Below are 25,596 nucleotides of genomic sequence, written 5' to 3'. Positions count from 1 at the left end.
AGCTCTCCAGTCCTAAGAAGGGTTACCTCCTCTGCTCAGGTGACAAGAAGCAGATTATCATTTTTAATGAGGTCAGAGCATCTGCTGCTGTTGTAGGTCAGGATAACCAGCAGTGAGGGGCTTCCCCAGCTGCCTGCCAAACAGCAGTCTGTGAGCTCTGACTCGGACCTGTCCAGCCAGCAGGTCACTCATACGCAGTCACGGGTCAGTTTAATCAAGTTTCACCGGAACAGGCAGGAATTGGTTACGGTTACAAGGTAGTAAATAAATTAAAGATGCCTACAAAAAAGAAAAAAACAACACAGAGAGCAGAGGAGGAAACCAAAGATGTAGATGACGAGGACTCGGAGGATCAGAAACCAAAGCCCAAGAAGAAAAGTAGAAAGGTGAGTGAGTCAGACAATGAAAGACTGAGGAAGAAGAAGTTTAGAGACAGTGATGAAGAAGGATACAATTCTGACACATCAGGGCCTGATGTGAGGAGAAGCAAGACAAAAGGAAGAGATAAAGAAAAGGTCAAGAATAAGAGGAAGAAAGCCAAAGAGGAGAGCGGGGATGAATTGAGCAGTGAGTCGCAGAATACAGATAATGAAGGTAACGACAATGACTCCAAGAGTAAAAAGAGAGGGGGGAAACTCCCTGATGTGATTGAGACCACTAAGAAAGGCTCAAAGAAATCCTCAGTCAAAGACAAGATGGGTTCAAAGGATAAAAAATCCAAAGATGAAGACAAAAAATCCAAGAAGGACTCAGAGAAAGAGGATGAACCTGCAGCTGGGGATGAAGAGGAGGGGAAAAAGAAAAAGAAAGAAAAGAAGAAAAAAGGTTCGGTGAAGGGGGACAGTGATGAAGACACCAAGAAGACAAAAGGCAAGAAGAAGAAGGTTGAAAATTACGTTGAAATCTATGAGAGTGAGCTCCGCAACTACCAGCCAGAAAAAGTGGAGAACTACGAGGACGAGTACCACAAAAAGAAAGGTAATTGCAAAGTTTTTACCTCAACCTGTGAAATATATAAAAGTCATGCTATGGAAGTGATTATTAAAATACCCTATAAACAGCACATGACATTAATTCAAGAACAATTTGATGCAAGTTCTGTTTGAGGGAAGACACCCGACACCCAGAGGAGAGGTGAATCGTTATTCTGAGTGGCTCCAGTGGTAATGTGCCCATGCTTTAGTTTGATGTTCATGGTAACATTACACTGAGTGAAGAAGTATCCATGTATCGTCAGTATGTTATCTTCAGCCTACAGCTACATGACACCTGTCACTCACCAATCTTTCTAGGATTCACATCCTAATAAGAGAGTCACAATCCACTAAAGTTTGTGTTTGGCTCGCACTGTTAAATGTCAGAAATACCAATTAAAAGTAGAGCTGGGTATCATCCAAAAAAATTTCAATATTAGTACTGATACCGATACCTTGACTTCAATGCCAACTCTTAGCGATACTTTTTTGATATTGATTTATTGAATTTCCATGTCTTTCCCTTGTAATGCACTGTATCCTGCTTCCATTTGTATTATGTCATTAAACCCTCCAGTGTATGAGGTTGTGACCATCACTGGTGATGAGAGAGGGGCAGGCACTGACGCCAACGTCTTTGTCACTCTGTTCGGAGAATATGGCATCACTCCCAAAGTCCACCTGGCCAGCAAGTAAGTTGTCTTCAAAGACTGTTGAATGTAAAACAGTTTGGTCAAATAAAGAATAAAGTTTTAATATATTTATCACGCAGCTCTAGCCAGAGGCCTCAGTTATGACATTTAACCATTTGTTTCAGTAGGTTCCTGTAATTAAACTAACGTGTTTTATTTCTCCACTTCAACAGCACAGAAAAGAGGTATTTATTCATTTCTTAACACAGTGGTGGTGGTTTTGAAAGAATGGCTGTTCAGACAGACGGCAGACTGTGTGCTGTGATTTTGGTGTTAAAGCTGAGCTCACTTTGTGTGACGTGATATGCTGCATGAATTTGTAAAACATCTGCAAGGCTATTATGCTTCATTATGCACTGAGAGTGAATGTGGAATATTTTTGTTATTTTTCTTAGACCTACCTAACATTTACCTGTTTGATTCTCTCAAATTGAGAATGAAATTCAGGGTGGGACCCAAATGTTTACCATTTTGTGATTTCAGGAGTCGCACAGCCTTTGAAAGAGCCAAAACTGATGTGTTCAGAATTAGAACTCACAATGTTGGGCCTTTGAAAAAGATAAGGTATGTCACACATTTCATCCCTGATCCTGTTTTTCTTTTTTCACTTCAGTGAATATTTTTCAGTGTGCTATTCGGTACAGCACAGGTTTTCATTTGAGCTAGGTCAGACATTTTTGGATCAGATTTAGATTTGTTTCCTCCCCTGAATTCATTTGCAAGTTGAATTAAACAAAATTACTTAGATGTTACTTTTCTGGTGGTCCAGGATTGAGCACGACAACACCGGCCTGAACCCCAGCTGGTTCCTGGACAGAGTGGTGGTGACGGATGTGATTAGGCCTCACTTGAGGTTCTACTTTGCTTGTAACAACTGGCTCAGTAAGACAGAGGGAGAAAGCCTTTATGTGAGAGACCTGCTGGGCAGCATGGACCCCATGGACATGCCCAAATGTATGTATACACAGTTATGAGCCAATGAATATGTGTATTTATAGCATTGTCATTGCCTCCAGTGATTAATTAAGTGAATCTGCATGATTTAATTATTTTATTTGTATTCACACAGTAGTTGCATATGGTTGACAGACTGTTTTGAGTTACTGCTTTGTGTTCCAAATTTTCTAGATAATAAGTATGTGGTGAGTGTTTTCACTGCAGATGTAAAAGGCAGTGGAACAGATGCAGATGTCTTCATCAACATCTTTGGGGAGTTTGGAGACACAGGTAGATGACAACAGTGCAACAGGTAACACGTGTTTTTATGCCTCCGTTGTCCGTCCATCCCATTCATGTGGACGCAATATTGCGAGGGAATTTTTTCAAATTTGGCACAACCATTCACTTGGACTCAAGGATGAACTAATTAGAATTTGGTGGTCAAAGGTCGCTGACCTCACAAAACACATTTTGGCCAATAGTCAAGAATTCATACTTTAATTATGTGAGTATAACACAGTCTAATAGGATAAAATGATGAAGTGTTGACATTTCGTATCCAAAAGGTCAACTTCACTGTGACATCATAATGTTCTGCAAAAACTCTTCTGGCTATTATTCAATGCTGTTACTCAGTAAGGAGTCTTTGACCATATTTCCTGCAACTGCGGAGGCATACAACCACGAGGCGGTAATTCAAGTTCACATATGTGGTCAAGTAGTTGATTTTTTTTCACAAAGTGAATACCAGCTTCGATGTCACCAATTTTGTTTTTCACTGATGAAATTGAATTATTTTATTTTAGGGGAGAGACAACTTGACAATGACAAAAATAACTTTGAAAAAGGCACAGAGGACAAGTTCACCATTGATGCACCAAACTTGGGCAAAGTGAGGAAGATCACGATTGGCCATAATAATAAAGGCTCCTCAGCAGGATGGTTTGTGGATAAGGTAAAACACAGGGTTTTTTTTTTAGGAACCTAGAAATTAATAGGAAATGTAACGCCGAAACCTCATGCCCTTCATCGGTTCTCAAGACAGATAATTAAAGAATGACATGCATCAACTTTCATTTGTTACATCATGTGTACCCTTTTCAGGGATTTTTCACAACCTTATCTTGAAGCAAAGCCTCTGTCTTAGAGTCTTCCTGTCCGTCACTCTGCTCAGTTTTGCCTCTACAGAGGTACTTAAGACATATGAGCCCCTTATTTCCTCTCAGTCGTCTCATCTGAGACTGGTGTCCCTGCTCCTCCAACACATACAGTGTGTGCAACTGAGAGATGCGTTAATTCAAACAGACGCACACACACACACACACACACACACACACACACACACACACACACACACACACACACACACACACACACACACACACACACACACACAGAGGATGCACATGTCGTCATTCTACCCTCTGTGTAAAGGGAAACCATGCCCCATTAAGGGATTGCCTTACAACAAACAGACAGACTAGTTGGTGGTTCACATCGATGTTGATTATACTGAGGTGCATTTGTGAGTAAATATCTTTCAGCAAAATTATTCAGACTCTGGTTTTTCTCTCGTCATTGCAGCTGAAACATGTTTAATCTAATATATAATAAGTTTTGCGCACACTAATTTTTATGCCCAATAGCTGTAATAACAGTTTTGATCTTTGCAATCATCACTGTGTCTGGTAATACTGACCGTCTCTGCAACTTCATCTCCACTGTAGATTTTCATATTATGTACAACAGGTCTCCATCACTGTTGGCTCTGATGACGTTCTTCTTTTCTCTTTTACATACAGGTGGTTGTGGATGATCTGGGAAACAAAGTAGTGTATGAATTTCCAGTTAGTCGTTGGTTTGCCATCGACGAGGATGACGGGAAGATCCAGAGGGATGTTTTGGTCGGCGGGAGCCAGCCCACAGGTAAGGGTGAAATGTGGAAGAAACTTGTTTTATGAGCCTGGAAAAATGTAGCCGTCTTACATTCGCCTGATCTTTCATGTCAGTGAATGCAATCATGGCAAGAAAATCATGGCAAGAATGAAAATTAGCTCAATAAGTGGCTGTTTTCTCTTAATTGTTTGCCTCATTTTGAAAAAATTATCTGCTTGCCTGGTCTGAAAAATATTGCATAAAGGAATGTGAGACAATTTACACCTCTAATACCAAGATAATTTGCTGTTTTATACCTTGTTATTCACTCCAAACATAATAATGTGTTTTCTTCTCAGCTTGCCAAAAAAGCGTAATCATTGATTCTTGGGTCAGACTATCGATGCTTGGATCTGGTTGATCTAATTTCTGCTCAGCTGCTTAGGGAATATGGGTGCCATGAAGCGTAGTGACCCCCTGGCAGAGCCTCTGATAGCCTGACATGTAACTGTATCCGCCAGGTATTGTGTACAACGTCCAGATTGTGACAGGAAACATCCGTGGTGCTGGGACCAACTCCAAAATCCACATCGTGATGCACGGCTCAAAGGGCTTGAAGAACAGTGGCAAGGTAATGAAGATACCGTACACAAGAAACTGAGTAGACAACTTGTACTTAATTTGAAGAACAATGGCTTCAGCAGGGGTTAGTTAGTTTTTATTTGTGTGAAACGGAGTGGATAAAGAACTGTCTGCAATAATCATTCTTACTTAAGGGAAATGTTAGTTCTATTAGGTTCCAGGCAATTTTTGTTTCACTTTGATGACATTTTTTTGCCACTAAATGGTCATTACTTTGGTGGTTTTGCGCTTTACTTCTCAAATGAAAAGTATCAAGCAAATAGTCCTTTGATGAACTTTGAGTCTTCTGCTTTTTTTGTTTGTCCATGCATTGATGCAGAGTGGGCAGAATTCCTGAACAAAGACCCAAACTCATACATGCTGCAAATGAAAACGGTCCTTAAGTGTGAATTTTATTCAATCTATTCTGGGTATATCAAGATCAAGATATTCTTTATTGTCACTTGGGGAAATTTGTCTTTGGCTCAGAGTTCGTGCCACACAGAGCTTTAATTGCCAGAATTATGTAACAGCATCCTTATGAAAACTGATGCATTTAAGTGCGGAAAGTTCAAAAGTTAATTCATAAATTCAACAAATCAACTTGAAAACATGGAAATGTATATGAAAATGTATTGCATGTCTCAGTGGTCAGTCCCTGATATCATGTCAGTTGAAAAAAAAAAAAAAAAAAACAGTAAAATAAAACAGTAAAAGTGCAGTGGAAATAACAACAAAAATCATAATAAACCAGCAAAACTAGAATATTGCACATGCTGATGTACATATTTTGATCCTTACAGTCAAAAGAAGCATTTAGTTGCTACTGTTTCAAATCTTGATAGAGGATGGAACAAATGAGTGTTTGTAACAGTTTAGTTTACACTTACTCTAAACCGTCGGCCAGAAGGTGACAGCTCACATTCAGAGAGGAGGAGATCTGTTTTCTGTGCGTCTGTAAGCACAGACTTCTTGTGTAAAGACAGAATAGAACAGTTTTCCGTCCCCTCTTCATGGACTGAGCTTAGGTTTAACTGATGATACTTGAATATTCTCTCTAGACTTGTATCTCATTTGGTGATCAGTATCACACCATTGCACAAATTGCTCAATAGTAGGGTGGTAAGAGGATGCTCAACTACAACTGAGCATCCGTCTTACCGTGGATGATCTATTGTTTCCTTAAACTTCTCTCCGATGTATGTGATCCAGGTGTTTTTGGAGGGAGGAAAGTTTGAGCGGGGCCTGACAGACATCTGTAACGTTGAACTTGCCGCGCTCCTCAGTCCCCTCAGCAGAGTCACCATTGGACATGACAACGGAGGACTCAGTGCTGGATGGTACTGCGAGAAGGTACATTGAACATGCACGTGCCCAAACATGCAAACACCACGGTCTGCTAATTTACTGTGAATTAACTCAGCTGAATCATTGTTTTTTGTTTTTTTCCCTGCAGGTGGTGGTGTACTGTCCGTTCACAGGGATTGAGCAGACTTTCCCGTGCAGTAAATGGCTAGATGAGAAGGAGGGAGACGGGCTGATAGAGAGGGAGCTCTATGAGATGGTCTCACTCAGACAGAAGAGGCAGAAAAGTAAGTTGAATGTCAATAATTATGACCAGTCAGCAGCAGCGGTAAATGCTGCCATTTTCTCTTTTATTTGCTGAAACACTGAGCAAAACCGTTCTAACTCCATTATATGTATCAGACATTTGCATAATGACTCGGCAGGCAGTCTGCTTTCATTATACTTTGTAATTTTAGTCTGTTGTTTTTCCTATTGCTTGTGAAATGAAGTCCAATATTTCCAAAATCTTATGTACCATATTTGTTTTTTTATCGTCCACAAACATATGCATGAAAATCTGTGCATAAGCCTAAGCCTGATTTTTTTTTTTTGGATTATTCCTTTACTGCCTTGCTTCTTATCCATTCACAATCACACAAATTAACAATTGGGAGCTGTCTGCTGCAATCACTGTCTTCAACATGACAGTTTCTGCCCTGAGACGATTTCCTAACAAACAACAACATGTTGAGGGAGTAGAACTAGACCTCTCTGTGCAGGGGCAGTAACAAACAAATGATGAATATAGACCTGCAATCTGATCTAAGGTATAACAATGACCATGATATCGCTTGATATTGACGATTTGATTTGGTTCTCCTCAGAGCACCCCTGGTCGTTGTGGATCTGGACGTCAGATCTGGCCAATGCAGGAACCGACGCAGAAATCTCTTTCCAGGTGTACGGGGAGAAGGGCAAGTCAGACGAGATCAGGCTGGACAACAAAACCGACAACTTTGAACAGGGACAGGTGGACAGGTTTATGGTAAGTATCCTAATTCAACACCACACACAGTAATATCAACAGGTCAGATAATGAGGCTGTGTAATAAGTTGCGTTTATCTTTAACACAGGTTGAGCTGCCTGATTTGGGAAATTTGACCAAACTCCGTATCTGGCATGAGAAGAGAAGTCCTTTTGCAGGATGGCATCTCAGCAAGGTGAGGAAATCTCTTGTCTCATGATAGTACAATTTGTTTACATATTATATCAGTTAATTTAGCTCCGTCTGTCGCATGCATTTCTGATTAATAAACAGTAGTTTTTGTTGTGATTCTACAAGAATCTTATAAATCTATTATAAATAATATTATTGGATTGCTTAGTATCCTTGGTTCATAACAGACATGTTTATTAAGGTCTGTTTTCTCTCTTTGCATTTGAAATGAAGAAAGAAGAAGGTTCAGAGGATATTAAGGGATTTCAGCCGATATTTAAATACTTCAATGAAATGATAATCCAGACACCACCTCACATACCAAGTCAAACATACTTTCCAGTATTGCGTTTCTCCTATTAGGCAACTCTGATGAAGACATTAACAAAGGAGAAGTATATGTTTCCTTGTGAGCGGTGGCTGGACACCAGTGAAGATGATAACGAGGTTGTGAGGGAGCTGCCTGCCACCGGGGAACTGATCGATGAGCCACTGCCCTGTGTGTATATGCACCTGTATTCACCATGGGCGACCAAATATCTGCTTTGCCAAATATAGAGAAAAAGTTCAAACTTTATTAAACCGTGTTCCTCTTTTCTGCAGTGTTAAAATACAGAGTGTCAGTTTGCACCGGGAACATGAGCGGCAGCGGCACAGATGCGTCCGTTTTTCTCAATCTGATCGGAGACCAGGGTGACACTGGAGATCGGGAGCTGGTCAACTGCAAAAACAACGTCAACAAGTTTGAGAAAGGAAATGTAGGTACATTCAGTACATCAGTGTCAATACAACAGTTAGTTCCAACCAAGTAATTTGATTGGACGAGAGGCATTCCATGAGTGCTGATATAGGGTACAACAGCACTGGGACTTTTAACTGCATGTATCACTCCGCTTCACAGGTGTTCTATTAACCATTAATCAGCGTTACACACAGGTAACATGTAGACAAAGTAGCAAGCTAGTGTGAACTGTGCAGGTCAGGAAAATGGTTGTGTTGCTTAGCAACAGTCCAGTACCAGTCCAGTACCAGTCCAGTTGCGTAACTATTTGTGTTGGCGTTGACGAATAAATGATGAAATAAACAAATCATAATAAATATAAATAATAACAAATAATAATATTGTTGCTTATGTAACTAATATGGCGCTCGTAGAACTGTTGAATAAAAGCGATATCACGGCTGTGATTCGGTCAGCTGATATTCAGAACATCACTCCCTCTTGCGTGATATTGCTTAATTGACATACTATAGAGCTTAGTGATATTTCAGGAAGAAATCAAATGTTATATATAAAATATGCTGTTTTCTTCTTTCTCTTTAAAAATCAAATGACAAGTCTCCATCCAGTCTACAAGCATTAAACTCTCTATTTTCTATTACACACACAGAAGCCAATTACTAATCAGTGTGATTATAATTAAGCCAATTAGCCTGCCTGTAGCATGCTGTGTACTGCTTCTGGTATTGATGCCAATGATGACAAATTTGGGGAATATGTTTCTGACTGATTATGGATTTCACCCCAGTAATCAGGCAAACCCCTTGTGGAATCTGCCAAATCTCTGTTCTAGCCTAATTTTAATCAAAAGTGTTTTATATGGATGAACTAGACTCTCTTGATGGGAATACTGCAATGCATTTCTCATACTTTATGCTACTGATTCAAAAACTATGTCATGATATCTGCCAGTTGTTCTTCACCACATATTCCTGTGTTTGACATATAAGAAGGCATCAAAATGCGATGTTACGTGTTGTTTTTTTTGTTGTTTTTATTGTCTTTCTAGATGGATGAGTTCATAGTAGAGGCCGTAGCCATCGGGCAGGTCCGCAGGGTGAGGATTGGACATGATGGCAAAGGTGGAGGCTGCGGCTGGTTCCTCGATAAAGTGATTGTAAGGGAGGAGGGACAGGCGGAGGCCCACGCTGTAGAGTTCCCCTGCAAAAGGTGCATTAGTGTCAGTGTGAAAAAAGAAAGAGCATGCACTGAGTAGTTGCTCCAACCCCAGATGTGTGTGTGTGTGTGTAATAGACAAGCTGAGAGTTTGTTCATGGAATGTCCTGTGCAGGTGGCTGGACCGCAATGAGGATGATGGACAGATTGTAAGAGAGTTAGTGCCGTTCTCAGATGGACAGCGTCTTTACAGTAAGACCTAACGCTCTAATTTACTCTGACATTAATGACTTGTATCCACCTGATGCTGAAGCTTGTGTGTGTGTGTGTGTGTGTGTGTGTGTGTGTGTGTGTGTGTGTGTGTGTGTGTGTGTGTGTGTGTGTCAGACCTTGATTATCACATCGCGGTGAAGACAGGCAACATCCCCGGGGGCAGTTCAGACTCCAATGTGTTCGTCAAGCTCTACGGAGAGAAAGGCGACACCAGTAAGATGATGCTGGTGGTCTCTGCCAACAACCTGGGCAACTACTTTGAGACGGGCCGCGTTGACATTTTCAGAGTGGAAACCTTTGATATTGGACAGGTGACACAGTGGAGGCAAAAGAACATGTCAATTTCTCCGGGGCTAACAACATTTGCCATCAAGGTGCTTTTGATTGAGTGTTTATTCATAAAATTTGAATAGTGTTCATCCGTTCAATACTCCAGATTAACCGTCTGATGATTGGCCACACCAATGAAGGCATGCGTGCCGGCTGGTTCTTGGACAGCGTTCAGATTATGGTTCCAGTCCACGGGAGGCATTACATGTTCCCCAGTCACCGCTGGCTTTGCAAGGATGAAGCTGACGGCAAGACGGAGGTGGAGATTTACCCCAGCGAGATCCTGGACATGCATCAACGTAGGCAACATTAACACACTCTCACACCATTAGAAGAGGGCGCATACAAACAAACCAAAACACACAGCAGATTCATGCCGACATGGAAATTGGTCCTGTAACTCAAGACTAATTCTGTAGTTTCCTGGTGCTTCAAAATCTGCTCTATTTCAGTCACATTTTTCCCAAGGAATATTACCAGACTCTGTGTTGTTATTCTTTATTAATTTTCCCTCATTATTACTACTTTCATAGACTATTGACGCACCTTGTAACAAATGTTTTGAAAAGTCATGTAAATTCTTCATTCTTGTGTATGTAAATGAAATTTTTTTTTTTCATGGAAGCCCTTATGCATACTGTAATTTCTATTTTTCAGTGATTAACTATGAGGTAACAGTGGTGACTGGAGATGTGATGTTTGCTGGCACCAATGCCAGAGTGTTCATCCAGATCTTTGGGGACAAGGGGAAGACTGAGGTTATCATGCTCGAAAGCAGATCCAACAACTTTGAGCGTGACACCACAGAAATATTCAAGGTATCACAGCTTGGATTTTATGCTTTCAGTGACTCCAAAATGCATCTTAGTGGTTAAGTCTGAGTGCCAAAAAGAAAGGTTAGTGTCAGATGTTTCATTTTGAGTTGAGACCTTGCAGCTTTTCCCCAGATAGAGGCCAAAGATGTGGGAAAGGTCTTCAAGATCCGCATCGGTCACGATGGCTCAGGGATGGGATCCGGCTGGTTCCTGGAGTCAGTGGACGTCAAACATTTAATCATGGCCTTGGTGACCAAAGAGAAGAAGAAGGAGGATAAGAAAAGGAAAAAGAAGAAGAAGACAGACGAGGAAGGTGAGGACGAAGAGGGAGGAGAGGAGATGCAGGAGGTGGTGCTGACGTATCATTTCCCCTGTTCGCGCTGGCTGGCCAGGGGAGAGGAGGACGGCGAGCTGGTGGTGGAGCTGCTGCCTGAGGATTCAGAGGAGCTGGAAGGTATGAAGTGAAGATATCTGAGTGTAATGTTGGACTTCAGAGAGAGAAATGTGTCCCCATGAGCTCTGATGAACATTAACTTTAAGTTATAATTAAAGATACATACATCATGCCATTGCCATTAAATTTTATTTGTACTACTTGGTTACCACTTTATATAGTAGATTGAATTGTCGATTGCAGACTGAATTTAAATGGCATGCACATGCATAAGGTATTCACAGGAAAAGGAGGAGAAAAAAAATTGGCGCATGTGAACGTTGCACATAATTTGTCAGCATAAACATATTCTCATGTTTTGTTGACTGTTTTCTTTGGTCTTCTTCATTATAACCACAGTAAATCCCGTCCCCCCGCAGTTTTTTTCAGACAAAGGAGCACCTTAAATATGTTTCCAGTCATTTCAAATGGAGCTGTTGAAATAGTATTGTCGCAAATTCAACCAGAACTGAAATCTTAAGGATTATAATTTTAAAACAAGAGAAAAGAAAATATAAGCAAAGAAGATTGAAAAGCTTGTTTTATTCTGAGGAACACCTCTTCTTTCTATAATCTTCCCTTTCTGTTTTTAGACAGCTTTGATCATAGTTTAGTACCATGAATATCTACCTTTAAACGACCATATACTCAGACATCTATTGGTTATTTGCTTCATCTTCATTATTTGAAATATTTTAGCACATATTTTAACCTTTTACTCAGTGTTGTTGTTGTAGACACGCATGGTTTGATTTGACACAGTTTCCTGACCGACATTCAGTGTGTGACAGGTTAAAGAGGTGTTAGTAATTCATCCCATGCTTTGTCCAACAGTCAACACATACGAAGTGTGCGTCTTCACTGGTGACATGCTGGGGGCTGGGACCGACGCCAACGTCTTCATTAATATTTACGGAGAAAACGGGGACACCGGAGAGCGCTACCTGAAGAACTCTGACAACCTCAACAAATTTGAGCGGGGGCAGGTATGATGTGTTGCACAAAGTCACGATCACTAGTTTTTTAAATGTGCGAAAGATAAAAGGAAGGAATCCACTGAATTAGATTTTAAATCTTGATTATTTTACAGGTAAGGTGGGAAAATGCAGGGAAGGAAAATACATTATTTATGTCACACCGAATATTCTTACATTCGCTGAGTTCCATAAACCAAGAGCATAAAATTACAATGCAATTTTACCCACTGTCCTGGAAGGGTATCCTGCTGAAAATGATCAAGCAGTCAAAGACTCGAGCACTTCCATGCAACATGAGTCTTGCACTGAGGTGTGGGTGGGAGTGTATTCTGCTAGGATTACATGCTCCCCTGCAGGCGAGCCAGCTGTGACTGAGAGGAGCTCTGAGGAGTCCTCTGTGTTATTGAACCTGCCCTACTTTTACTCATTACTTAATCCAACCCTGTGAATTATTCATCTTTACATCACACCTGGTTCTCTAGGAACACAAAACTCGTGTCCACAGACAATTATGTTTATTTCTTCCAGCAGATCAAAAGCAACAACAGCCCATTGTCGTTCAGTGATAGGAATGCTCGGCTCTTCAAAAGGTCATAAACACTGCGCAAAAAAGCATTGGCTGCCCTCTTCTGTCCTTGGGAGACATTGCCAACACCCGCCACCTTTCCGGAGCCAGAAATATTAGAAAAGACTGTTCACACTCTGACCACCACCTGTTTGATCTGTTGCCCTCTGGCAGGCGCCACAGGTCATTCAAAACTCAGACAACTGGACTCATTCTCACTCACTCTTTCCTAAAGCCATTTGCACTTTTAATCACCACAATCATGCAAAATGAAAAACAGTGCTTGTGCATCTTTCATCGTTCCTGTGCAGTTTTCCACAGTTAATAATTACATCTACTCTTGCAATAATCGCTGAGACACTTTATATTTATCTATTTATATTAGGATTGTGTTCATGTGTGTTAATAAGTGTGAAGCTGCCTCTTTTAATTGTTTTTAACTAATGGTCCAACCTGGAGTAGCACTCTTAATTTCATTGTATTTTTAATACAATGACGATAAAGGTTTTCTATTCCCAGAAAAAAACAGATGATTGATTTTAAATGTTATAACACCGATTTCATAGTTAAGGTTGGTGTTGTATTAAATGTCATGTTTGTAAATGGGACGGACAAAAAAAAAAAAAAACACCTCAATATACATAATACATAATTGAATTAACATATTACAATACTTCTGTACTATGACTGAAGTAAAATTTTGAAAAAAAGGACTTTTTCTCATGATATGATATTATTACATTGTGTTTATTGCTTGAGTAAAGGATCTGAATACTTTTTCCACCACTGGTTGCATGCAATACTCCCTTTCTCTCTCATCCTACATGTCATGTCTGTCTTCAGCTTTAAAATAAAACTTAAAATCTCTTGTCAGCAACAGAACAGTATCTGTGGTTGCTGTATTTTGCAGGAGGATGTTTTCACCGTCACGGCTATTGATCTGGGCCCTCTGAAGAAGCTACGAATCCGCCACGACAACACCCAGCCTCATTCAGCGTGGTACCTGGATCGCGTTGAGATAGTGGACACAAAGGATGACACAACGTAGGTGAAACCAGCATGCAACTGATAGTGAGGTATCAGCAGGTCGTCTTTGACTTAGAGTGCTGATCTGAGGCATTTCTCGGGCACTGCAGGTACTACTTCCCTTGCAACCGCTGGCTTGCAGTGGATGAGGACGATGGGCAGATAGCGAGAGAGCTGGTGCCTGTGGATGAAGCCTTCATGAGGAAGGACGAGGATGAGGAGGGGACGGGCGCAACGCTTGGACTGGAGCAGAAATGTAACACAGTTTCACAGCTGGCTCATGTTTTAGTAGAGGGAGATAAAAGGGAGCCCTGTTCAAGTATTTAAGTGCTGGTGAAACATGCAAGTGTAGATGAGAGTACAGAGGAACTCATGTCTTAGTGAGAAGATGAAAAGGATTACTCTACTGATTTGTTCAATTTATCTTACAGCCATGTCTACTACATATACTATTAGAATAAAAACTGGAGAAAAGAAGTATGCTGGAACTGATGCCGACGTCTTTGCCATCCTGTTTGGTGAAAATGACGACACAGGTGAGATCCTCTGCCTCACTAACATCCTGGCATTGTTGTGGCAGACTCGTACTGCGTGTTATTGGCTAAATGATACCAATCTGAATTTCAAATCATGCCACGTCACTCACAGGGATCATCAACCTAAAGGCTTGTAAGACCTATAAGAATAAGTTTGAACAGGGGATGATCAATGAGTTCACCGTGGAGGCGGTGGACTTGGGCGACCCGGAAAAGCTTCGGATTGGGCACAACAACTCAGGTGGGGAAAGAAAAGGCTCCACAGACCAAAACTCAGCAGTCACAACCAGCACGCTATATGAAACTGAATAACATATGACTGTGTCTCCACTATCAGGGGGTTCGCCTGGTTGGTTCTTGGACTGGGTCGAGATTAACGCCCCCTCGCAGGGTCAGAGACTACGCTTCCCATGTGGCCGCTGGTTGGACAAGGGAAAGGATGATGGGGCGATAGTGAGGGATCTCTATCCCGCTGAGCTGCAGACTGAACTCTACATGCCATGTGAGTGAACAGCCGTGGAAGAAGTATAAAAATCCATTAGTGAAAGGAGCAGTGCGCTGATTGAGAAATCTTCCTGTAAAAGTGCTTAATGTAAAACTTTACTCAGCTGAATGTGTGGAAGCATTAGCAGTAAAATGTGCTTAAAGCACTCCACCTGAGGAAGGGTGCTTGTCACAGCACTTGCTCTTTGATGCAATCTGTAACAAGTGTTATAATGTTGCTGTGGAGGCCTTTTAACTTCACCACCGCAACAAGACTCTGCTTCTTGATTCACACATGAAACAGTCCAAATCACAATGCTGCAGATGTAGATAGTGTTTCAGCTATTTAGTAGTTTATTTTCACTTTTAACAAAAAAAAAAACAAAAAAACACAACATTGCAGATTTTAATCAAAAATCAAAGACTACCGATGTCACATTCTACACACACTCGCTCTACACACAAACTCTGCCTCTCCTCTTCCTTCTAGAGCAAGCCATCATCATCTAATTAAGCATAATAAGTATACAGAAAAATGTTTAAATATTAAGGCATCTTGAGAAATATAAACTTTGTAACTAACACAGAAATGGCTCTAACACTCCAACCCCTAATTGCTTATTCTATAGCAATTGTATTATTTTATTATTCTTAAATTTATCATGAATTTCCCCTAGGGGATAAATTAAGTATCTATCTATTGTGTTTTACATTAAAGAATCCTGTTAAAGTGCATTCCAACTGAGACCATCAAATAAAAACATTTTGGAAAAAAGTATACTTACAATACACAAAAATATTTCTCTGTGAATTATGGTATAGTGAAATTCTAAAGACTTACCAAATGTAAATGTCCAAAGTGGCAATACCAGTATTCCTGCATATCATACCTAAGCACCACAGCGGTCTCATAATACCCGAAAAGAAGATTTCTTTTTTTTATCCTATTCACATCAAATTGTGCACACTGAGTTTGTGACTTTTCCCTTCTCTAAGTCTTCAGCATAAGCAACACGTTGTTAAACTGTATTTTTGTATCTTCCATCATGCTTGTGTCAACCAAACAAACCCGTCACCTTCCCCTCTCATTTTTCAGTTGTGCCTTACGAGATAAAGATTTACACCAGTGATGTGTTTGGTGCGGGAACAGACTCTGATGTGTTTATAGCCTTGTACGGACATAAGGGAGTGTGCACACAGCAGAAACACCTGTGTGTCAACAAGAGAGAGAGACGTCTGTACTTTGAGAGGGCAGCTGAGGACATGTTTATTGTGGAGGTTAGTGTGGGTTTGGACTATACAGCTTTTATGACGGCGCCAGCAGCTCTGTAAACACTCTGTTCTCTTTTCCCAGTTGGAGGATGTAGGCGATGTTATAGAGAAAATCAGGATAGGACACGACAACAGGGGCACCAACCCGGGATGGCACCTCGACAGAGTGGAGATCAGGCGACAGCTCAGGAAAGGAAAGGTAGTAATAATCCAGTTGAGATTACACCTGCGCAAATCATTAAGAGTTTCCTTGTCTTGTTTCCTTGTACGTCCCTTCAGTGTGAGACACACACAGCAGTTTGGGGATATGTCTGTGTTTAATGGCAGGGTTCAGAGACGACCATTTTCCCATGTGAGTGCTGGCTGGCCAAGTCTGAAGATGATGGGGAGACGGTGAGGGAGCTGGTCCCCTCGGACATCATCACACAGAAACTCCTCAGGGATGGGAAGCTGAAAACAACTGAAACAGAGGTGGAGGACGCTTTGGAAAGTAGGTTTACGCTGATTCTAGCAAACAACTTCATTTTTACTAAAGTACAAATTTGACATAGCTGTTACTTCACTATGTCAAATTTTTCTTATTAACCTCCATGCTACTTTATACATTTACTCCACTAAAAATAAGCAACTGCAATTATTTGACTGCTTTAGTTATTTTACAAGGCAGAAGGAGATTTGCAGCTGCAACAATTAGTCAGTTAATTGAGTTTAGTTGATCTACAAAACTTTAATTGACAACAATTTTGATAGGTTAATCATTTGAATATTTTTTTAAGCAAAATGTCATCGTAAATATATAATATTTTGGGGTTTTAGGCTGTTAGTCAAACAAAGTAATACATTTGAAACATTTTTTTTCTATTTATAGACTAAGCAATTGATCAATTAATTAAAAAAATTATTGACTGATTGACTCATTTTTTATTGAGACATACTTGATAAACAAATCTACCATATGAACACACACATGCTGCTGGACTGGAGGCTACTCAATTCATGAATTCCAGTGCACACCAGGAACTTTATAGTTCAGTTGCACATCACTGATCTGTGAGCAAACAAGGTGTACGTCTCCTGATTGAGTTGTTCTTTTTCCACCACAGCTCACACGTACAAGGTGTCCGTGCGGACAGGTGATACGTACGGAGCTGGTACTGACGCCAATGTTTTTCTCACCATCTACGGCGACCTGGGAGACACAGGAGAGCGCAAACTCGCCAAATCTGAGAACAATAAAAACAAGTTTGAGAGAGGACAGGTATGTGGGGAAAGGTGAGATACATAACTGTATATGTCACATCTCTTTTGCTCTCCAGAAGTAAAGTGTGTTACATTCTCTCTTCCTCTCAGGTGGACAAGTTCTCTATGGAGGCTGTGGATCTGGGGCAAGTGTTTAAGATTCGCATTCGTCACGACAACTCCAAAATGGGGGCTGACTGGTACCTGGACCAAGTGGAGGTGCTGGACGTGGAAACAGAAGAGGTGTACATGTTCCTGTGTGAGCGCTGGCTGTCGACGAAGAAAGAGGACAAACGCATAGAGAGGACCTTCTTCGTCAAGGTGGGGAGAGGGAGAATTGTGTGCGTGCGCGCGTGTGTGTGTTAAATAGGTCCACATTAAAACAATATCCTTAAGCTCAACCCATTTGTACACTGAATAATTTACATGCAGAGGTCAATCAAAGCTTAAAGGTGTGCACCATAACAGAGCTGTGTTTTTGTAAAATATAAAAGTGACATGCATTCCAAAACTTTTATAAACCCGTTCTATATTTCTATTTTCCCTTTTGCAGCAAACAACAGTTGTTCCATTGTCAAGCAGCAGGAAGGGTTTCATAGCCACTGACTCGCAGAATCAGAATCTGTTTTTTGTGTCTTCAGTTTTGCTCCACAAATGCAACATAGACGAATAAGAAGAAACTAGAGCAAAAGTAATGAAATTAAAAACAAAAATAAAATTGATATTAAAATGTACTTACAGACGATTATGATTATGATATTATACAGTCAGGGCTTCTGTATTTTCCCATGAGACAGCAATGGTGTGCTTGGCTGAGAGTCACCATTTTCTACTGTGCCGCTGAAAGTCTCAGGTCTTTCAGAAACAGTCCAAGAACACATAATCGTGGGCACAGAGGCAACACAGCCAGAATAATTTTAGATAAAACTTTCAGTACATTCTTCCAAAATTTCTGCACACTCCCAAATGCAATGAAATAAGGGATGCCTTTCTGACCTACATTTTTACACATTCAGCCAAGTTGTTAGTATTACTGAATTGATACAATCCTCCTGTGCAGTAAGATTCTGAGTCTTGTGCTGCTGGTTTGGGTCTGAGCATTGAGGCACAACTTCTCCATTCATATTTGGTCATTTCATAGTCTTAAGTCATGACATTAACCTACTGTCTAATCTCTGAGTGCCATTTAACTTTGATTTTCTGTTAGTTGCATTGAAATTAGTTCTGAGATGAAAGTTGGTCTGTTATGTGTCTGGTATAGGGATATGAAGGTGAAAGACACATTGATCCAAATTCCAAGAAGATGGCTCAGGCCAAATTGGGCCTGGACAGAAATGCCAACAAGAAGAAAAAGAAGAAAAAGGTGGCTGTGGTGGAAGAAGGTCCAAGTAAGGCCACAAAACTATTATTCATGTTTTTCCAGGTTTGAGTATGATGAGAACAGTGTGCTCTTTTGCAGCAAAGCCAAACATAAAGGAACCAGAATCTGAAAACCCCATGCATGCAAAACTTCAACAGGACAGCCATTTAGAAATGATTCAAAATGTTAGGAAACAAATTAGCCGAAATAAACGTTCAACATTGTGAGAAATATGCTTCCTGCTGAGAGTTAGATGAGAAGCTCGATACCACCCTCATGTCTGCACAGAAAATATGAAGCTATAGTCAGGTTACTTAGCATAAAGACTAGAAACGGGAAAATAGCTAGGTTGGCTTGGAGGATAACAAAACTGGCTCAACACCGCAAAGCTTACTAATTAACACATTATATCTTGTCTGGTTATTTGAAGAAAACATAGTATAAAAATAACAATTTGTGGCTAAAAAACAAGATATAACATTTTAATTAGTGGGTTGTAGAGCTGCTGATAGGGGGGTTTTGTTACCCCCAGCCAACCAACCAGACATAAGACTGCTATCAATTCTCTCATGTAACATGTGGAACAAAACCACATGAGTGTACTTCCCAAAATGTTAAACTGTGCCTTTAATTTAAATGCAATTTTTAAACAAACAAACAAAAAAAAAGACACTTTAACCATTCTTCTCTCTCGCCCAGTCATCCCCTATCACTTCACCTTGTCTACGGGGATGGACCGTGATGCCAGCACTACAGCCAGGGTCTATGTCATCATCATCGGCCCCAACGAAGTCGAGACGGACAGATTGTGGCTGGACCTGCCGGAGGGAAAGAAAGCCTTCACAGCTGGCACTATGGACCACTTTGTGTGTTATGGAACTGACGTAGGAGAGATCAAGAGGGTGGAAGTGAGAATCTGGGACTGTCTCTGTAGCTAAATCTGTGAAAAACCATCTCCTCTCTGCTGCCTCCTCAGATGCACTGATCTTAAAAATTTAAATAAAGCCATTCTCACCCAGTAATAATTAATTCTAGCAGTGCCTTCTGGTACCTAGATCAAACAAAATCAAATGATATATCAACTCCCAGTTCTACCTTCCCCCTCTTTCTCTCTCTCCCCTCTCCTCTCTTTCTTCTCTCTCTCTCTCTGTCTCTTCCTCAGCTCGGCCATAACGGTGTCACACCAGAGAGCTGCTGGTTGGTGGATGAGCTGTCGGTTGCCGTGCCAACCAAAGGTATCAAGTACATCTTTCCATGTAAGTGCTGGCTGGCTAAAGACAGGGGAGATGGTCTGACTGCCAGACTGTTCAATGTGCTGGACTCCAGCACGATCAACATTATCCGCAAAGTGAGTCATACTGCACCTAAGATATGATATCTTGGAAAAAACTCGGTCTGTGTGTTACATAAGCAAACATAATTTATCTTTTCTGTATCTATATTATCTGCTGTATATTGTAGGTTATTTATTCGGCCACAGTTGTCACAGGTGACACGCAGGAGGCAGGGACTGATACCAACATTTTCCTAACTGTGTTCGGAGCCAATGGGAGCACAGAGGAAATGCTGCTTCCTAAAAATGAGGACAGGTTCGTCCTCCAGTGACCCCTGTAATTGTGCTGAGCACTTCTCAATAAAGGAATAGTTAGACATTCTGATCAATATGCTTATTTGCTTTCTTGTCAAGACTTAAGTCAGAAGACTGATAGCTCTCATGTCTGCTTCAGGAGCTTTAGAGGTGCCGGTCGGCAGATTTTGTTACCTTTTGGACAGAGTCAGGCTAGCTGTTTCCCTCTGTTTACACTCTTTGTGCTAAGCTAAGCTAAACAGCTGTTGGCTCCAGCTCCATAATTAACGTACAGACAGAGTGGTATCAATCTTCTCATCTAACTTTCAGCAATGAAGCAAATATTTCCAGAACTGTTTCTTAAAGATTACCATCCCTTGTCCAGATGCTTTCAAATACAAAATGATACTTACACTATATATTGTTTTCATTAAGGTTTGAAAGAGGCCAAGAAGACACGTTCAGCCTGGAGATAGATGACATTGCTCCTCTTAAAAAGATCAGAGTTCGGATTGATGGCAGGGGGAGTCGTCCCGACTGGTTTCTTGACAGGGTAACATAAAAACCACTAGGGCATCTCTCTATCGAGGAACCATTTATGATAAAACCTGCCAACATGCAGTATGTCATTAAGAATGCTAAAACATCATGTGCAATGACACTACTGGCTGAAAATCCTACTAAGATCAGAGAATGTAGTGTAACACTAGGCACGGTTTTCATTAGTATTGTAATCAATGCGCTCCAGCTCAAATGTCACCTGCTACAGCTTGTTAAGACAGTGTTAATTATGCAAGTTATTGTCGGAAAAAAATGCTCTTGTGATTTGAAAATTGCACTCCTTCAAGTCCTGATTTCAATATAAAAACAATCAATTGCAGCTGCATTATTTTGTCTGATTCTGTTCAAGTAGAAGCAGGATGCATTTGTGATTATTATTGGTACAGTTTTAGCTTGTTTAATACCATGTAGTCCACAAATACTAAAATAAAGACGACTTGTGTTGGTCTGACTCTGACATATCTTGTGCTGCAACTGAACAATGACGTGTAGTTTTCACATCCAAACGTTGTGTCTTAATAAATGCTTTTAGATCCTGATGCGGAACCTGACCACAGAGGAAGTGTATCTGTTTACCTACGAGAACTGGCTGTCAAAGACCAAAGGGCCAAAGAGGACGAAGGTGTGTGAGCTGGCAGCTGTGGTGGACGAGGAGGACATGGTGGAAAAAACAACTTACATCATCCAAGTCCAGACCAGTGACGTCGGAGGTGAGTCACATGAGGTGTTTTTTTTTTTGTTTGTTTGTTTGTTTGTTTGTTTTTTTTACAGCGTAGCCAAATAAAAGCCTCAACTCTCAAGAGATTAGAGCTGCAATGATTAGACGATTAATCAATTAGTCAATTGACAGAAAATGATTATTGATAACCAAATAGTTGTTTTAATCAAGTAAGCAAAAATATGAGACTTTCTCTCCAGCTTCTGAAATGTTTGATGCTTTTCTTTGTCGTACTTACAACCGATCAAGAAAACAATCAGCAGATTATTCGATAACGAAAATAACAGTTATTTGGAGTCATATGAGAGAGCTACTCTGCGTGTCTGTGTACTTCATGTTGTTTTGTTTTAGAGACATTTTTAATTCAAATATATCTAGAAAACATCTTTAACACAGGGTGTTAAAGCTGCACATGTATTTTACTGCTGATGACTTACCATGACGTGTCCATGTCATAGCACCATTCATGCAGCATCATTAGGGCGAATCTAACGATCTGTATTCAACAGTAAATGCGTCTGATGTTTTAGGTGCCGGCACTGATGCCAACGTGTTTGCGATCGTGTTTGGGGAGTACGGGGACACTGGGACGCTGCCTCTGAAGGAGAGCACCAACAGGAACAAGTTTGAGCGTAAAATGAAAGATGTGTTCAGATTTCCTGACATGCTCAGTCTGGGTGAACTCTCCAAGGTTCGAGTGTGGCATGATAACAAAGGTGAGGAGGAGGAAAGGAGCGCTGGGAGTCAAAACAGCATAACTGACAGCAATTGAAGGGATCTTTGTTCATGAAAACAACAGAATAAACATTGAAGGAGTATTTCCTCAAGATAGAAATTCCTAAGCTAATTTGATATACCGGAACTGTATGGTAACTTTGCATTTGGCAGCTGTGATGCACAGGGATTGCACGGTATATTTTCACATTAGATTGTTAAATAGTGAAACAGAGAAATTCAGATCGTTGCTTAAAAAAAACAAAAACATTTGTGTATAGAAGGAATAAAACCACAGTGGACTCTGTTGCTCCTGCTGTAAACAGGCCCTGCTCCTGGTTGGCACCTGGAGTACATTGACGTGAAAGATGAGGCCATGGACCAGACCTTTAGGTTCCCCTGTGACCGCTGGTTGGCTAAAAGTGAAGACGATGGGCAGATTATGAGGGAGCTGGCCTGTGCCAACAACGACTCTATAGACCTCAGTGACAAAACCAGTCAGTAAAAATGGAAGTCTGTGGGCATGATTACAAGTTCTCTAATTGTCGGAGATGAATGACTTGCAGCTGATTACTCGCCAGATGTGAAGTGATATATAGTGTGACTGTTTCTTTACAATTCCACAGAATATGAAATTGCCACAACAACTGCGAACACAGACGACGCCTCCACCACGGAAAACGCCTGGATTGTGTTGGAGGGAAGGAAAGCTCGTTCCAAGGAGTTTGTTCTGGAGAATAAGAAAAAGAAGTTCTTATGGTAGGTCTTCAAAGGGAATCTAGGTGCCTCGGCTCATGGTAAAACCCTATTATGTTTCCTTACATAATCTCCTCGCTTTCAGATGTTTTGTTTTTCTACCCTCTTTTATCTTGTAGCTTCACTTTCTGTTCTCCAAGTCTCTGCTCTCTGGAGAGCTAATCCCATGAGAAAAGCTTTCCGGCACACCGGCGAATTTAACTGTTCAGGATCAAACTAGTTGAAACTTTTGTCCTTTCACAGTGGTGCCACTGACACGTTTGAGTTCTCGTCCAAACACGTGGGGGAGATCGCCGGCATCTGCCTCGGCCACATAACAAAAGATAGCAAGAAGGTCAAGAGTGAAGCTTTCTGGCATGTCATGGAGGTGGTGGTGACAGAGAAGGAGCTGGGAAACAAGTGAGTGGATCTACATTATGTTATATAGAATATTATTTTAAAGATCCTTGGATGTGACTCCAAACCTTCCCTCCTGTTTAGATATTTCTTCCACTGTGATGCACAAATCCCCCTGGCAGCCAAAAAGGACCAGTTCCTTACATTTGAGTGCTACAAGTCCATTGAGAGTTTCGCAAGCAAAGTCCGCAACCTGGTTCCCGTCAAGTACGAGATCATCGTCATCACCGGGGATGTCAAAGCTGCCGGCACAGACGCCAACGTTTTCATCACCATCTACGGCGTCAACGGTGACTCGGGCAAGCGGCATCTGCGGCAGAAGTTCCGCAACCTTTTTGAGCGGGGGCAAACGGACCGCTTTGTCCTGGAGATGCTGGACCTCGGGGAGCTGCTGAGGGTCAAAGTGGAGCACGACAACAGCAGGTCCAACAGTGGGTGGTACTTAGAGTGCGTTGAGGTGACCAACACAGCCAACTCTGTCACAACCATCTTCCAGTGTGGAAAGTGGCTGGACAATCATAAGGCCGACGGGCAGATTCAGCGAGTGCTCTACCCCAGATATTAGGAGGGAGGACATGTGAGACGAAGAGTGGGTGAGCATCTCCTTTAGAGACTTGTTTTTTCACTGCATGTCAGATAAGCTTTGTGAGGAAAAAAGACTGAAATTAACAGCCCTGAATGTAGCTGTATGTCAACTTTTAAAGGGTAACACTAGTGTTCTTTTTTTAAGGTTGTGCCAAGTGTTTAGGTTGAGCCCTCTTCCAATTTCACAAAATCACATTTGCCTACCATCTTTTCTTGTACAATTTCAAAAATAAACAAACTTGAATATTGCCTAAAAGCCCTATTACATTTAGTCTTAACCCTCTGCTTATTGTAAATCACTCACGTACAGATGGAAAAGAAAGCCAGGAAATAGCTCTACAAACCTTCATCACTTAAAAAGTCCTAAATGCCATTTACATAGGTCTTGAATAGACAGTAGACAGTAACATTAGCTGTAACTTTTATTTTACATCTATAAGTTACAAGTGAGACAGTGGATTATGCATTCAGGGGGCTTTTTGTTAGTTCTTTTGTTTTACAGTATGTTGAAGCGTGTTATTACTATTTATTATTATTGTTGATGCTAGCCACAGGTTATTTATTTGCTAATCTACCCATTCATTTTCTGCCACTTATCTGGGTCCAGGTCCAGTTAATTATATTCCTAAAAATTATAGTTATATACAGCTGGGAAGTAATTGGACAGAAATTAGATATAAATGGAGGACAGAAGAAATGTAAACTAGAAAACCAGTAGAAGGGCTGAAATGTAACTTGAAATGAGAGGAATCTATTCATTTAATTCATTCATTCTTTATTTAACTATTTTGACACAAATTTTACTATTTACATATTATTTGAACATTACATTCTGACAAAGCATATTCTTATTTTATATGAATTATTTACTTTGCAAATATACCTTTTCTTTTGGTGACACAAATGTGATGTCACATGACAAATTATAGCCCACAGATAAATGATGTTTGATGCTATGCAGTAATGATTTATTGGCCAATAATCATTTTTTAAAATAAACATTGTTAGTCAGGAACCTTTAAATTAGTTCTGAGCAAGTCATGTTCCGAGTAGGACAATTATAGTGTTTCTAAATGATTTCAAACATATAATTGACATTGCTGTGCTGCAGTTTCTTGTTTTGTATTAGCAGACATTTACACTGATACAGATATATCTGCCAAAACCTAATGTTGGTCAATATTTGTATTAAAATTGTTGACATCTCTATAAATTTTGCTTACTAGAGTATTGTTAAAGTAAATGACTACAACAGGACACCACATACCACCACAAGCTAGATTAGTTCTCAGCATTTTAGGCAGTTTATTTGAAAAACACATACAAAAAGATCATATACAAGACAATAAATAAAAAAGAGACAGAACAGTTTGGGTTAAGCTATGCAACTTTTTGCATCATCATTAGTAATAAATACAGTACAAAATCCACCCAGAGTGAATCTAAAGATTTTCCACAATATTCACTGATCATGTTATTCTTCATTAT

The 25,596-nt window shown here is 40.6% G+C and overlaps 1 protein-coding gene across 1 annotated transcript; it reads left to right on the top strand.

Moving 5' to 3' along the window:
- Positions 1–275: 275 nt before the first annotated feature.
- On the top strand, positions 276–24,088 carry LOC111230794 (lipoxygenase homology domain-containing protein 1-like). The gene is made up of 42 exons (XM_022757620.1): positions 276–978; positions 1,552–1,666; positions 2,150–2,230; positions 2,436–2,620; positions 2,795–2,893; positions 3,412–3,560; positions 4,408–4,531; positions 5,002–5,111; positions 6,314–6,454; positions 6,558–6,693; positions 7,273–7,433; positions 7,523–7,609; positions 7,969–8,104; positions 8,209–8,363; positions 9,396–9,556; positions 9,678–9,754; positions 9,890–10,086; positions 10,212–10,404; positions 10,763–10,923; positions 11,053–11,374; positions 12,188–12,339; positions 13,806–13,939; positions 14,032–14,177; positions 14,353–14,457; positions 14,570–14,698; positions 14,795–14,959; positions 16,037–16,218; positions 16,295–16,411; positions 16,540–16,702; positions 17,316–17,470; positions 17,563–17,772; positions 18,713–18,839; positions 19,511–19,719; positions 19,974–20,159; positions 20,273–20,400; positions 20,814–20,931; positions 21,472–21,649; positions 22,188–22,373; positions 22,698–22,868; positions 22,998–23,130; positions 23,371–23,526; positions 23,608–24,088. The coding sequence occupies exons 1-42, from the start codon at positions 276–278 to the stop codon at positions 24,086–24,088; spliced, it is 7,224 nt and encodes a 2,407-aa protein (XP_022613341.1).
- Positions 24,089–25,596: the final 1,508 nt, after the last annotated feature.

The sequence above is a fragment of the Seriola dumerili genome, unplaced genomic scaffold, assembly GCF_002260705.1.
Source record: "Seriola dumerili isolate Sdu_G_001 unplaced genomic scaffold, Sdu_1.0 BDQW01000290.1, whole genome shotgun sequence".
Lineage (NCBI taxonomy): Eukaryota > Metazoa > Chordata > Actinopteri > Carangiformes > Carangidae > Seriola > Seriola dumerili.
The sequence above is the reverse complement of the archived record's forward strand: the minus strand, read 5'-3'. Positions and strand labels throughout refer to the sequence as shown.

What these genes read in the sequence shown, in the direction of transcription:
- LOC111230794 (XM_022757620.1), top strand. Translation starts at nt 276, where the DNA reads ATGCCTACAAAAAAGAAAAAAACAACACAGAGAGCAGAGGAGGAAACC. An exon ending in CAGGATGGTTTGTGGATAAG is followed by an intron (nt 3,561 to 4,407) that starts GTAAAACACAGG and finishes TTTTACATACAG; the next exon opens with GTGGTTGTGGATGATCTGGG. An exon ending in GACAGGTGGACAGGTTTATG is followed by an intron (nt 7,434 to 7,522) that starts GTAAGTATCCTA and finishes TCTTTAACACAG; the next exon opens with GTTGAGCTGCCTGATTTGGG.